This window comes from Lacerta agilis, chromosome 13 (genome assembly GCF_009819535.1).
Source record: "Lacerta agilis isolate rLacAgi1 chromosome 13, rLacAgi1.pri, whole genome shotgun sequence".
Classification (NCBI taxonomy): Eukaryota; Metazoa; Chordata; class Lepidosauria; order Squamata; family Lacertidae; genus Lacerta; species Lacerta agilis.
The window spans coordinates 5,575,713-5,591,141 of NC_046324.1; the positions used below are offsets into that span (position 1 = coordinate 5,575,713).

At 45.2% G+C, this 15,429-nt stretch overlaps 1 protein-coding gene across 1 annotated transcript; it reads left to right on the forward strand.

Annotated features, from left to right (window-relative positions):
• The first annotated feature begins 5,394 nt into the window (after positions 1–5,394).
• On the forward strand, positions 5,395–15,415 carry MNS1 (meiosis specific nuclear structural 1). Its single transcript, XM_033167389.1, has 10 exons — positions 5,395–5,462; positions 7,052–7,288; positions 8,228–8,355; positions 8,731–8,833; positions 10,450–10,679; positions 11,127–11,343; positions 11,424–11,531; positions 12,577–12,834; positions 13,354–13,479; positions 15,164–15,415. Exons 1-10 carry the CDS (start codon positions 5,460–5,462, stop codon positions 15,260–15,262), a joined length of 1,509 nt encoding a protein of 502 aa, XP_033023280.1. The 5' UTR covers positions 5,395–5,459; the 3' UTR covers positions 15,263–15,415.
• Positions 15,416–15,429: the final 14 nt, after the last annotated feature.

Genomic DNA, 15,429 nt, shown 5'->3' on the forward strand with positions numbered 1-15,429 from the left:
CAGAGAATCAATGATACCATTTCCCTGTCACTGCCTGTAGGAAAGCTGTACTTTGTTGTCAAGAAAGATAGCTATAAACAGAAGACAAGCTTCTTAACCCCTCCTGCCCTCAGAGGAGTTCCAGAAAAATTCCCAAAGCTCTCCCATATCAGCCAGGTTCCGTTCCTTTGAGCTCTACTGCCATCTTCTGACAAAAATGCAGATTTGCAACCTTGATGTTTCTTTCCTGGTCTGCAGTAGATTACTTGGTGAACTCGGGTTGTTGCATTGAAGCAGCTGGAAGAAGATGGGGCTTTGCGTTCTGAGCTTGGCAGAGGCTCGGGGCCATTGACAGGTGTGTGCTAAGCAGAAAGGGAGCAGGTACGGCTTTTGCCAACATCTTGTTAGAAAAAGCTTTACCTGTAATTTCAACAGACAAACAGCTGGCAAAAGCTAGTGTGGTTTAGTGGGTAGAGTGCTGGCCTAGGACCTGGGAGACCGGGGTTCAAATCCTCATTTGGCCATGCAGCTCACTAGTTTACATTGGACCAGTCGCTGCTTCTCAGATTAAGCTTCCTCACGGGTTTGTTGTGGGAATTAAATGAGGAGAGAGGGAGAGAACTGTGTGTGCCATCTTGGGCTCCTTTGAGAAAAAAAATATGGGATGTATGTGCAATAAATAAAAGGTAGAGTGCTTCTATTTGGGAAAGGACAGTAGGGGTATCTGTCTCTAGCTTAAGTCATAAGGTGAAGGGAAAACATGTTCCAACAGTTAGAAATATCTGCAACCTAATTTACTTTTATCTCATCCATAGGCTCTCCATAGTTTGCAGCTGCTGTTAATTATAAAATGAGAGATCTGTGCCTCTACTGGGCTCTGAACAAAAAGTAGAGGAAGTTAATCTTTCTTCTTCTTGGTTTTCTTGTTTTGTACTCCACCCCTCCATACAGATACAAGTACAGGCCTCCCAGCTTCTTGGAAGGGGGGGGGAGACAGGGATAAAAAAGACTAAGGCTGCATTCAGACGCTTTCTATTGTCTTCCCCTTGTTGCCTCACCTATCAATTTTTTGTTCTGGAAATCTAATCTGAGTTTAGCACTTATGTTGGGGGTGTGGTGGGGAATCTACTTGCAAGCCTGGAAACCCAGGATATCACAGGAGTTTTGCATTTTTACTTTTCTGTGGTTTTCCTGGATCACACCCCTACAACCATGTAATAAATCAGCTCATTAAGGCCAGGTTCCACAGCAGCTGCTGTTGGTGCTGGTGAAAGGGCAGGTGTCAAGCTGTGATAATCTAGTGGGGGTGGAAAATACAGGGAAGAGACTTGCCCTCCTTCAGTTTTCCAATCCCAGTTCGTGGATGCTCCCTGGAGCCCACAACCAAAGCAGGTGTGGCAATGAATGTGCTGAACCGACAACTCATACTCATCAACCATCCAGATTTGACTGGGCCATCCTAGAATTTTTGTAAAATTTGCTTTGAGACTTTGTAAAGTTGATGAACAGGTGTAATAAATGATAACAGTGGAATCCACCTGCATCTGAGATGGGTGAGGAGCAAGGGCAACAAATTTCCCTCTTCTCGTTCCTTGCTTGCCTGTCCCATATTCTGGTATAGGCATAAATGCACACCAGGTTCCAGACATCTAGGCCAGGTGTAAAGAGCACAGGCAACTTCAAGTCAGAGGCACCTTCATGGCACTTTCCATTTTGCAACTAAAGGACAGGCAGCATTTGCAAATTGAAAGCCAACCAGGATGGCACAGTGAGCTCCTTCTCCCTTGCAGAGCGAGCTGAGCTCCCTGGCTGGCTTCTCCACCCTCTTCATCTTCCTGTTTATTCCAAGTTTCATTAACGTCAATCTTCTGCAGACGGACTGTCATTCACGCTTGCACTGCCTCAGCCACGTCCTCTCCAGAGAGCCCCCTTCATCATTCTGATAAATGGGCTGTTAGCAGAGCGCATGATAAAACGGCAGGGATGAGAAGAGGCTTCTCTGCCGCCTATTTCTATGGGCTGCAATCAGGAGGGCAATTCAAGCTGCATTGGGACAAGGAGCTACTCAAGGCTAGTCCAGTGAGTTAAGGCAGGCTCTTGTTAATTTAGCAATGCATGTGAGTAGTAAAGAGCTTTAAGAGAAGCCCAAGAAGAGACCTACACACTCCAAGTTGGGGCACTTACAAGAGGAAAGAAGATAGCCTGCTCTATAGCAGGCAGGGAGCCAGCCTGGTCTGGTACCGGAGTTTTCTTGACCTCAACCTCCCTCTCAACAGGGAGGTCAAAGTTATGCATGGAGACAGAAGAATCTCTTGACACCCGCTTAAAGGTAGGGGCTGATCATGGGCAGCTGGGGTGTGTGTCTCCAAAGTCCAAAGGGACCCATGTCCCTTCTAAGTGTGCAGTCTTGCCTGTGACACTTTTTCTAAGTGGCAATCCTATTCATACAATAAAAAGTGTGTGTCCATCACTTGCAAACTGCATAATTGTTTGCATTTCCACAAGACGTATATAGTGTTCAGTACCTACAAATGTTCAAACCTCTACATTGTCCTCGAGTCCCAATAGATGAAGGTCAGGTTTATAATTAATAACAAACCTCATTGGGAAGAATCGTGCATCAGCTTTCATTTGTGTACATTTATTCTAAGCCACCCAGAGCACTTAGTTGTGGGGTGGCATGCAAACAGCATAAATAAGCAAATGTGTATGAACAGAAAATGGCCAGAGGCCTGGAAGCAGGCCTTTGTTCTGAATTTTCCTTCTTTATCAGACGTTGGCACAAGCTATCCCTGTTGCTATTGCTATTGTTATTATTTATTTATTGCCTCTCACAAGGCACAGGGCAGTGCACAACATGATAAAACAGAATACAGCAATAATAATTAAAAGCAATTAATTACACCAACTCAACAAACAGCCAAAACAGCAAGACATAAAGAATAACACAGAATCAGCAAGTCTGAGTGTTGTTGCCTTCTGTTTGTTTGATAGAAAAATTATATTTAATGTATCTTTGCTTATATTTCCAGTTCTTTGTCATTTTTGTAAGCTATCTGTGGAAAAGATTGTTAGAAATGTAATTGAACTGTATGATCAAATCCACCAGCCCAGCTTGACCCATTAGATCTGCATTTTCTTAGCTTTCCCCTGGGGCTTGGGGGAAGAAGGCGGCTACGAGACAGTCACCCCTGAGTAGATGTGAAGCGCTGCTTTATTCTCACAGTTAGGGTCTTAAGCAGAGACTGATTTAAGTGACTTGTAAAAGTAAGGTCCTTAATTCTTGAAGTTCAAGAAAAGCCCTTTTGAAGATGGCAGGTCTCCTGGCTCATGCATCTTTTATTCCGCACTCCCCCAATTGATAAAACAATGGCTTGCTAATCTCAAGGAGGCAGGACTGGATGGAATTCCCAGTTTGCGGCAATGCTAGGCGTTTGACCATCATAGCCAGGCTCCGAAATCACCTCCACTGCCCCAGGTCACATGAGGAAGCCCTCTGTGCTCACAAGCAAAACCTGTGATCTGGACAATCAGTGGTACAGTTAGATCAATTTAGATGCTAGGCTTAATGGTCTTATGGGGGGGTGTCAATCTTTAGGTGGCAACAGGTATTATTTTTTCAACTTCAAAATGTGCTCAACCAGCCTTCCTGGGCTCCTCCTGCTCATCATACTGCATGAAGCCCTGGCCTTCTGCCCATAATATTTGTGTTATAAAACATTACGGGATTCTATCAGGTAGTTAAAGGACAGAAAGGTGCAAAGAGTATTGAAAGTACCCAAATTGCATCATGGGCACAAGTAATCAAGACCGCACAATAAAAAATATGTTAGGGGCCCATCGTGAATGACTTATTTCTAGGTTTCTTTTGACAGTGATGCTCCCTTTGCTGCTCAGACTACTGTCCCATCCATCAAGCAAAACAAGCACTCATTTCTTAGCAACTCATCTGAGTCTCTAGTAGATCAATATTCTTCTCCTGATGGGTTTAGACCCTTCCAAGCTAATTCACATATGTCTTTTCATTCAAGACAGCAAAATTGTTCCACAAAGAACACAATGCTATCCCCAGCAATGGCTTATAATGTTGCAAACTCAGCAGGAACCAAATAAGTTCATCACAGTCTCAGGCATTGCCTACTTGCTTGCAAACAAATTCGGCAATGCACTATGTTTTGTGCATACTTTAATGAACTTGTTGACAATCATCTAAAATTTCCTAAGTGAGCACTGATGGCTAAGAGAACTTTATTGAACGAGCAGGATATTCTTGCATCAGCTAGGCAGATTGCACTGCATTTGAAAGCTACATAGAAAATATTTTGGGGAGAATCAGCAGCAGGTTTTTCAACTACCTTGGGGGCTCCAGTGGGATGCTGGGCACGTCTGATCCACGTTTCTCAACCTGCATACTTGTAAATACACACATTTATTTATTTAATATCTCACCTTTTCTCCAAGGAGCTGAAGGTGGCATACCTACACAATAATCCCCACAACAAATCTGTTGTAGTCACCCACTGAGCTTCATGGTTGAGTGGGGATTTGAGCCCCAGGCCACCAGGTCCTACTCTGGCACCCTAACCACTACACCACACACCCCAAGGTCTCCAATGTGCTCTCTTCCAACAGGAAGCTGAACCATTAACCAGTTCCTTTGCAGCTCATCACTGGAGCTCCAGAAGTGGGAAACCAAGCACATTTTTGACAATTTCTAGGGATGGCATTTTCAGTCCAATTAAAACAAAAACACTGTCTTGTGGCACTTCAAATGCGAATGTTTTGTGTGTGGACTTGAGACCAATTAATCAGATGGATGGAGTATTACCTGGCTGGTATATGCACACACAGGGAGAGAATGTTAGCTGTATACCCAGGGGGGGGGGGAATGCAACAGTTGCACTACAGCTTAAAACGATATAGAATAATTGCAGTGGCCACTTACACATTCAACGCTGTTGATGATAACGCAAATACAGTAACTAACGTTGGTAGAGGGATAAAAACCCATGATCTAAAACGGAACTTCCTAGCAAGTGCCAATTCAGCGGTTGTTTATTGCCGTCTTTTTCTCCAAGGAGCAAAAGGCGACGCAGGCGAGTCTTCCCCTCCCTCCTCTTTAATCCCCACAACAACCCCGTGAGGTAGGCCGCGGTTGGCCCGAGTTCCCCCCCCCCCAGCAGGCGGAAACGCCGACGCCCGAGGAGACCAACGCAGAGCCAAGAGCACTGCGCAGGCGTAACGGCGCTGGCAAGCAGTTGCCCAGGTAACAGAGCGTCCTCCTTTCCAAAAACGGCCCTCGCGGAGGCGGAGTCGAGCTCCGGGCTTGGCCAATTGGAGCTCGGGTGGCGCTCGCAGGCGGGAGGCAGAGTGGGGGCGGGGCTTCTCCCGGAAATGCTGCTTGCGGCCGCCGTTTCCAAGGCAACGGTGCGCTTGAGCTGGAGGCGGCCGCTCGGGGAACCTCCGGAGGCGGCGGGAAGATGGTGAGTTTCGCGGGCGAGCCCTGCCTGAGCTTCGGCCCCGGCCCCGTGACGACGCAGCTGGTCTGCCTTGCAGGGTCGTTGTCGCCAGAATTCCCGGCTAACTCACAGGCTTCGTTTCGTTTTGCTGTTGACTTGTTGCCTGTTCAATAAACAAAATTCCAAAGCGGTTGCTAAGTGCGAACGACCAGCGGGTGGTTTATATCGTAGCGCTTGTGGATTAACGTGGCGCTTTTTCAAAGCGGCCTCTTGAATATCGCGTTTGCCACGCGAAAAGGCTGCGGGCGAGTTTTAAACAATTGCCTTCTGTTGAATTGCTCTTTGGTTTTTTAAAATCTGTTCTCAGCATTGCACCCCCTGTGTTCTTTTTCAACGGCGAGAAAGTCTCCCTTTCCTGCCCTGGGGAACTTGCGGTGTTTGCAACTCGAGGGGTTGAGGGCGGGGCAGGCGAGGGCCCCCCTCTTCATCTCCACACAGTGCCAAAAGCTCAATTAATTTAGCAACAGGCGCGCGGGGTGGGGGGGGGGTGGGAGCTGATATGGTGAAGGTCCCATCTTCAAGAGCCACCCCTCTTTCTCCCCCAGCTGCCTCGGAAGGCGAGGGCACCAGAGTTGGCCCTTTCTAGATTATCTCAGCAGGCAGGCAGGCAGGCAGCCTGCTGAGAGCTCCCTTCTGAAATCTAGGGTCAAGGTTGCCCTGGTTGTGCCCCTGCACTTCTCTAGGGCCTCAATAGGGTCTTACCAAAATAAAATTAAAAAAAATCCTTCCAGTAGCACCTTAGAGACCAACTAAGTTTGTTCTTGGCATGAGCTTTCATGTGCATGCACACTTCTTGCTAGGCTGAGTGACTTTAGGATGTAGGAAGCTGCCTCATGGCAGATCCAACCTGCCCATCCAGTCCAGTCCAGTCTGCTCTGACTGGCAGCTGCTTTCCAAGCCCTCAGGCTTTCCCATTCTTTTGAGACCAAGGGACCTTCTGCATTCAAAGCAGGTGTTCACTAAGTTATGGCACCTCTGGCTAAAGGGAGAAAATGAACAAAGCCGTTTCTGCTCGTGGGCTGTGACACTGCTTTGTACCCAAGCAATCCCATCATCCATCTAGCTTAGTACGGTCTCCTTTGACCCTTGCTGCTTGATCCTTTACGCTGGAGAGATTGAATCTGAGATCTTCTGCATGCAAAGCAGCAGCTTTGATGCTGAGCCAATTGTCCCTCCCATAATGAAGTGTGATTGCCACAACCAGTGTCTGCACTTTCTGCTGCTGGGCTGCCGGCTGATGCATTTGGCTCCCACCCCTTTCCTAAATAACTGGTGGCACATTTATGGGTAGTCTTCCTGTGTTCTAAATGGACCCAGACAAAAAGAGGAGGTGGTGCCACCCTACACATCTGTCTGTTTTGTAAGTGCAACTCCTAGTGACAGCACTCCTTAACTATTGGGTTGTGTTGGTGATCTTATGAGGAAGAGGAGAAGGGCGCCATGCCAGTGTGAGCCATCTTGCCAGCAGGATGCTGGTGGTCTCAGTCATGGAGAGACCTTGACAATGCTTTCCTGCAGCCATGAGAATTCTCCCGTATCTGACTCCCTTGCAGGCGATGGCACGGCAGCGGGGCGGTCGGGCGCAGCTGACAGCGGCACAACAGCTGGATAAGAAACAGCATGAGGCTTACTTCCAAGAAATGAGGGAGCTGGAGCACAAGAAAAAGGTGCAGCGCGTCCATCAGCTAGAGGTGATGTGGGAGGCTGAAGACCGTGTTGAGGAGAAGCGTCTCGCACGGCTGCTCAGGGAGGAGGAGCATGAGCGGCGCATGGAAGAGGCTATTCAGCGGGTGAGTCTGTTGTCTGGAGGCAGGGAACTCCTCCCCATAATTAAGATCCTGATGATCTGTTGCATGTTTGGTGAGTCCCACTGAGTATACTGTGCTGAAGTTTGTGTTCTAAACCGCAAAGGGAAAATGAGCCTTGCTGCGCAGCAGATTTGAATGGAAGGAGGGCCACAGGCTGTAGGTAGGTTGGTTACAGTGGCAGGCTGTGATTTATCTCTGGGAAACATGAAACAATTGTAACGTTTTCACCTAACAGCCTGGCTGTGGGGGGAGGGCTGTAGGTTCTGCTACTCCAGGGGCTCCCAGGGCCTGAATAAGAACTTGATGCTCATGGTTGGTTAAGGCGTCTTGCTCTTAGGGCTGAGTTTGTAGCATCGCAAGACATTCCTCCCACCTCCATGGCCACCAAAACTGGATTCCAAGTAGTGAGACAGCGTATACAAGCTCGGTAGAGTTAGTAACAACCTGGCAATGTCTTGTTTAATGAAAAAGTGTTGAAGCTGAATATATGGATCTTTATGCTATGAAATGTTGATGAAGCCTTTCTGAATCTGCATTGCGTGATCTTTAAAAACATTTTTTTCAGATGTCAGGCTGTTGTTTAAACAGAATAAATAACAACTTTGTGCTCACCCTAAGATTAATACCGCTGAAAAAAAATCTGTATCTTCTTTAAAAATGCCATACAATTATAAATGTCTTCTGTCAGTTCAGCACAGTTCCAGTATAGCAGGGATCTGAGTAAAAGTGTTTCAGACTGAAGGAATGCAAATAATTTCCATTCCACTGAGGTTTTTTAAGGATTATTGCAGGACACACTAACCATTTCTTTAGAAGCACACTGAACTATCAGACAGTTGCAGGATAATAGTTGGAGAAAATAGGCTTTCATTTAAGTTCTAGAATCCAATTCTGATTCGTTAAATTCAATTTTGTGGTCAGGCAGAAGAGAATAAAAGGTTGAAGGAACTGGAGTTGCAACAAGAAGAAAAACTGGCAGCTGAGTTAGCAAGATTAAACCATGAGAAACTTAAAGATGAAAAGATGAGACAGCAAATAAGAGAGACCAGGTATTTCTTTCTTCAACAAATAGGTTTCTTTATAATCCCACATAAAGTTGGATCTTCCCTAAACTCTAACTGTTACTAATGCTTCTGTTTGGTGTCGGAGTTTAGCACTGTTGGGGGCATCATGGCAGATAAAGATAATTTGTGGTGCGGTGGCATCTTCTTCCCCCAGCTAATAGATGCCAGTCTAGTGGCATGTCAGAGTTTTAGCATGAACACGCTGGGTTGGTAAAAACATTCATTTTAATGTTATCATTTTAAACTATAAATGTGTTTAAAATTAGATTTGTTAAGTGTCTGCAATGAGAGGTGCCAAAGAAAAGAATGAGAGGCAGTTTTCAACACACGTTTCATACTTTTTGTCAATTTGGTTTCTAGTATTGAACTTCGGGAGCTGGAGTTGAAACTAAAAGCTGCTTATATGAATAAAGCGAGGGCTGCCCAGATTGCTGAGAAAGAAGCTATAAAATATGAAAAAATGGTAACTGGCTTTATGGACTGTTCCAATCTTGGATCTGCTCAGCATGTGTGTGTGTGTGTGTGTGTGTGACGACTGACTTAAAATCTTGCTTGTTTGGAAAATGGATTGGTCAGCTTAGTTACATTTTGGATAAGCCTAGCCCTACTGTTTGTTTTCACTGGAAACTTATGGCCTAGCCCTACTGTTTGTTTTCCCTGGAAACTTATGGTTAATTCAATTGAATTAAGGACAACAAAAAATGTTTAAAATCGATTTTCTAAATTAAAAATGACATTTTAAAAAGGAGATTTATTTTGGTTAGTAAGAGCAGTGTTTTATTCTACATCTTGATATCTTCCACCAAGCTTGATATCTTCCACCAATGACATGATGTGGACCTAAGCCTGCTTACTCAGGGAAAAGTCCCACTGAGCTCAGTAGAGCTTACTCCCCCTAGTAAGTGGGTTTTCTTAAGGATTTTCTTAAGATTCCACCTTAAGTTGCAAACATGGAACTGTTGTGTGTCACATGTCTGTTTACACACCAGCACAGGTTGCTGGGAACGTCCGTTGTGTATAGCTTTTGCTTTTGATTTGGAGACTCTCTCTGAGGAGACGAAGGAGAGATGACATGTTTTTCTTTGTCCCGATTTATGCTCAATAAATCTGCTTGTAATTATGCTTTCACAAGCCTCTCCACACCACTTCTGTTGCGCAGCACTCTCTGCTAATATAGTGTACCCAAGCTTTTGAAGTCTGGGTTGCTGCTTTATGTCGCACCAGAGATTGGGGATCGTCCAGCAGGCCGGCTGGAAGGGCATGATCCAGCTGGGGGCTAGGCAGCTGGCCTCTCGACTCCCTCTGGATGCCGACAGATTTAACCCATAACTATCCAACAACTCTGGCTGCAATTCTGAACCAATTACCATGAAATAATCTTTTTTGAACTCAGCAGGCTTTACTTCTGAGTAAGCATTCTCAGGATTGGACTGTTAAATAAATAAGTACAGTGGACACTCAGGTTGCGAACGTGATCCATGCGGGAGGCATGTTCGCAACCCTCTGTGCTACTTCTGTGCACGCGCGGGTCACGATTCAGCGTTTCTGCGCATGCACAAAGCACGATTTAGCACTTCTGTGCATGCGCAAGCCCCGAAACCCGGAAGTAACTCATTCCTGTACTTCCGGGTTTGGCATGAGCGCAACCCGAAAAAACGTAACCCGCAGCGTTTGCAACATGATGTATGACTATACTACATTTTAGGAAAAAATGGCACTGAAATGGTTTACAATGCATCAGATTTGTGGTTTGGATTTCTAGTCACCCACGCTAGCTTTCAGTTGCTTTTTACAAAGATTCCATAGCCCTTAGTAGCTTCATTTTCATAAATTTATTTCCATGTACTGTTAGTTTAGCTGAATGGATGCAGTAACGTGTGTGGAGAGAACTCTTTCTTGGTGTAGCAGGTGGGGAAAATGGTTAGTTCCTAGAGGGCTAGGTTAATAGGTGATTAATATATGTAAATAATATGGTTCATCAGCAACCCACAGTGTCCTTTCACTGGGATGCTAGTCTTCTTTGGAATTTATTACTCCAGACTCTTCAATTTTTTAAATAATAGATTAAAATATTTTCAGAAAGGTGATGCAGAAATATACAAAGCAATGAAGGAAGCGCAAGAAAAGGCTGATGAAGAAGAGAGGACGGCTGAGGCAAGGCGGAATCAGGAAAAGCTGCTTTATCAGCAAGAACTGGAAAGGCAGCTTGAGGACCGAGAGAGACAGAGGCAGGCGGCCTATGAGGAGTTCCTCCGAGAGAAGCTCTTGATTGATGAAATTGTGAGGAAAATCTATGACGAAGATGAACGGTTAGTTTGACTTCCTGTGTTTGTGTTTTAAATTTGTTTAGCCTTACTGTTTGCACGGTGAGTTTTGGGGTGAAACTTGCTTGCTTCTTTGCTGCCTGTTAAATGTCACAAAAATGTTAAACAGTCTTGGACCTAATAATGTATAAGTAAGAATTTTTCTCTGGTCTGAGGGGTAATGGTGCTCACAGTGATGGCAGACCTGCTGCTTCACAGTGAGCAAGTTTTGGATCTGGTGGCTCCTACCTAAGAGCAGTTGAACTTGACTAGAGGACTTGCAAGCTGTGACAGTCACTTAACTGGGAAAGTTGTCATGAGCACAAAATGGCATACACTGGGGTGTCCTTAGCTCCCCAGGGGGTGGCTGGGTGTGACACATGAAGAGGAGGGGATTCTTAATTGTCTGGGTTACATTTAGAAATGTTACTAAAGTTTGAGACTTCTCCATAGAGCAAAACAAGGAAGACTAGAGAAAATGAGAGCAACTCAAAGGTTCATAGAAGAATTTAAAAACGATCAAGCTATGAGGAAGAAAAGGCAGCGTGAAGAGATGGAAGAGGAAAACAGAAAACTCAAGGAATTTGCCAACATGTGGCAGGAAAGAGAAAATAACAGGATGGCAAAAATCCAGGAGAATGAGGAGCAGAAGCAAAAGCTCCAGCAAATGGTATTGAAATGCCTCTTAAATTGCCTTCCTTTGGTATGAGAGGCAGCAGGTGCCTAAAATCTCCTCCCTCTCTATGACAGCTTGAAGAGGCTCTAGAAAAGGAGCAGCAGGAACGGGAAGAACTTGAGCAAATCCGCCAAGAGCTGTATTTTGAAGAACGAGAAGAGGAAAACCGAAAGAAGGAGATGGTAAGTGACTGCAGTTTTTAGTCTTGTTGTGGGGCTGCACAAGAGATTTTAGTAAAGTTAAATAATAATAATAATTAAAAACACATTCCCCTGCGCCCCCAGTTGCCCTCCCTGTGAAATATCAGCTTCAAGAGTTTTAGTTAGTTTCCATGGCTTGTTCACTACTTCATATTGCTGTAGACATTTTTGTCTTCCTTAAATATACCCCTTTCACATAGACAAAGCAGTAGCACTTTCTGTACTTCTTTCCAAGGGACAGTATCTCATCCAATGTGAATTTGTGAGGGTACTTTGCCAGGGGCCATGTAATGCTCCTTTCCAGGTCTTGCCTACTTGAGGAGGAAGGCTGCACTTGCCCCAGGATCCTCTCTCTTCCCCATCAGGTGTGCCCATGTCTCCTAAAACTGTCTCGGATGACAAGTTATCGCAGTATAAAGGTATTGAAGCAGGATTTTCCAATCTGTGGTCCATGGACCATCAGTCATCCACAAGCCTCTATCAGGTGGTCTGTGGCATGTCTCTGAGGAACAGCAGCTCTGTCATTCTTAGCACTTGGAAGGTGTGTGAGATGGGCTGGAAGTGATCAGGGGAGAAAGCACTTGAAAAGGGGCAGGGAAGATTAGTGGCCAAGATAATGTGAGGCTACAATTAAGAAGTTTAATCTGGATTCCTTAAAAAATCATACAGCATCTAGTGCAGTGCATTACATTTGCTACAACAGGCAGAAGAATAATTAAATGGTTCTCCAAGACTCTCAGCACTTTTCAGGTGGCCCATGGGGGAAAAGGTTTGGGAACCACTGTATTGAAGGAAGCAGTACAGGCAACCCCTGGGGATTACATTCTGGTGGAGTGCACATAAGTCCGCCTCATCCTGTTATGTCCCCATCATGCCCTCTTCTGGGTCTGAAAACGGCCCGTGCATACAAGGTGGCACATAAAACGGGAGTTGTCTGTATCTTGCCTAACTGTTCACCCTGTGAAGTGGCAGTACTTTTTTTTTTTTTTTAAATGACTGTTGTATGCTGTACACTCCTTCCCTGTAGGAAGAGTTGGAGAAGAAATTTAGGCAGCGCTTAGAATTGCGCAAAGCGTATGAAGACCAGTTGGCCATGAGGGAGGTGTTGCGGCAGGCCATGAAGGAGGAGGAGGAGGCCTTCCGCCAGTCCATGCTGGCTAAGTTTGCCGAGGACGACCGCGTTGAGCAAATGAATGCTCAGAAGCGAAGAATGAAGCAGCTGGAGCACAGGAGAGAAGTAGAGAAGCTCATTGAAGAGCGGAGAAAGCAGTTCATTGCAGACAAGGTGAGAAACTGGCCTCTTTTGACAAAACTACAGTGGTGCCTCGCAAGACGAAATTAATTCGTTCTGCGAGTGCTGTCGTCTAGCGAAAATTTCGTCTTGCGAAGCACCAACGGGGGAAGCGCGGTTTGACGGGGGGAAAAACCGCGAAATTTTTTCGTCTTGCGAGTTGTGCCCATAGGGAAATTCGTCTTGTGAGTCACCCTTTCGTTAGCGAATGCCTTTCGTCTAGCGAGTTTTTCGTCTAGCGAGGCATTTGTCTTGCGAGGTACCACTGTAATCAGAGCTAATAAGGCAGCTCTGGGTTCTGTACACATTTCAAGTAGGGCAATGCATGCACTTTTATAAACTAAGAAAATCTTTAATAAAAAACATTGCGGGGGAGGGAAATATTAGAGCAAACTCTGGCTTTAAAGCCAGAGCAGAAGCATTTTGTTTTTTATAGGGCAAAAATCTCCCATAGCTTCATGAAATTGGTTTTGAACTAGAAAAAGGTAATACATTTTTATTACTTCTGTATAGGAACGTGAACTTGAAGAAATGCAACTTGAAGAAAGAAGGAAAGGCATTGTTAACGACATCATTGAGGAGGAGCGGCAGAAGCTGCTTAAAGAACACGCAGTTAAATTATTGGGGTATCTTCCCAGAGTAAGTAGAGACAAATGCAGCTTAATGGGGGGGGGGGGTGAAATAGCAGCAGCAGCAGCAAAGTTCTCTGCACCTGCATTAGGATATCCAGGGAGCATTTAACATTGGAGCAGGGGCAGGCAGTCTCTCCCATGGCCAGCTCTCATCGTTCACATGGAAAATCTATGTGGATTCTGGTGAAAAACTGAATTCTAATAGTGCAAGACTGAAGCCCACATTCGCCTGTCTTAAAGGACAAATGAACAAGGCTTGGAGTGGGAAAGACTGGATGAGAATATACACACAGGAGAAAAAGTAAAGCTGAATGACTGAAACACTCTTTGGGGGTTTGCTTTGAACAGGCAAGGGAGAATGTGCAGTGAGCTCTGCTCTCTCAATGATACTCTGCACACCAGGCAAACACCTTGTTAGTCTGAAGGGGGGGCTGGCTTACTTGCATGTAGGGTTTCCAACACTGGGACAGGAGCCCTGCACATTGGCACTTAGTCTTTCACACATGCAAACTGAATGTCTGAAAAGGGCTTGAGTGTAAAGGTGGAAGGCAGAGGGGGGAAATGGCATGGATGGGGTGGATAACATTTATTTATTTGTGAAAGAGAGGGGATTTTGGAGTGGAAACTTGTTTTGATTCTGGGACAAAGTGGGGAAGGATGGGTTAGTAGAGAAGGCAGGGCAGACCTGTAAAAGATGCTTCCTCGTGTATATTTACTCAGAGCAAAGCCCTGCTGTTTTAAAACAAAATCTTTCACTTTTCCCCGCTTCTCACCCTTTCAGTATGGTGCTCTAGTTGTTTTTGTACTCAACAGCTGCCTTCCCTCATTTCTCTTTGCCTTCCCCAGAGGTCTATCTGTGCCCCTGCCTGCCAGTCCCCCTTTCTTCAGGTTTTGCTGTTTCTCTCTCTTCACCCCCTTCTCTATCTTTCCTTACTGAATTTAGTGGCTGCAGTACATATGGTTTTCCCACTCCCACCAGTTCACACATTGAGGGAGTCTGGCACAGGGAGGCTCTGCAGCAAGGGTATATACTCTCCCACATGCCTCTGAATCCTGGGAGAGGACTACCTTGGGTTTAGTCATGTAGTCATCCTTGTATCCCTACCCACATATTTGTTGGGCTCAGGTGGCCTGAGATGTTTCCACTGAAATGGGAAACGGGCCACGGTCAATGGGAATCTAGAATTTCCAGAGGGGGCTGTAATGAGTGATTTAGGAGGTTTAGAAATAAGGCCTCAAGTCTCACGTTGATCCTGCTGCCTGACAGGCAGGCAGGCACACCCAGTGTGCAGAAATGGCTCCTGGAGTAGCTAGAATGGGAGAATCTGATAGTCTAGAAGGGGCAAGGCTGCTTTGAGATTTATTTTCTCAGAATGCAAAAATCTTATAGCCTTGACCCCTGCTTCCACTAATCCAGAACTTCATATTACAATGCATCACTATAGTGGAAGCTTATCACCAAACTCCAGTTTGGTAAACAGTGCCATTGCCACTTAAGCCAAGTACAGTTAGCATGATAAGAAGAATTAAATGCAACATAGAACAAAGCACAAACCATTAAATGATGTGCAAAATTAAAAGTGTTTGAGAACTTTACTGCGCTGGCTAATTCTTAGACTTCCAATAACTACAATCTTAAAATGCCGTTTATGGTGTCATATTGAATTGAATACTGTTCTTTGTATGTTCAGGGAGTTCTTAAAGATGAGCAAGACGTTAACATGCTGGGAGAAGAGTTTCGGCAAGTTTATCAAAAGAGAAAAGGTGGTGGGCCGGCAGAAGACAATTGAGACCCAAGTTTGCTTCAAGAAGTATTAGAAGAAGCCCTGGGACTGAATAGAGTGCAGTGTTCTTACTGCTAGGTAATTTTTGCCTCTAAATCATTCCATGTTTCTTTCAACTGCCTTGGTTTTTATAGTGATAAAATTATTTCTGCAAAAATAGCTACTTTTGTTTG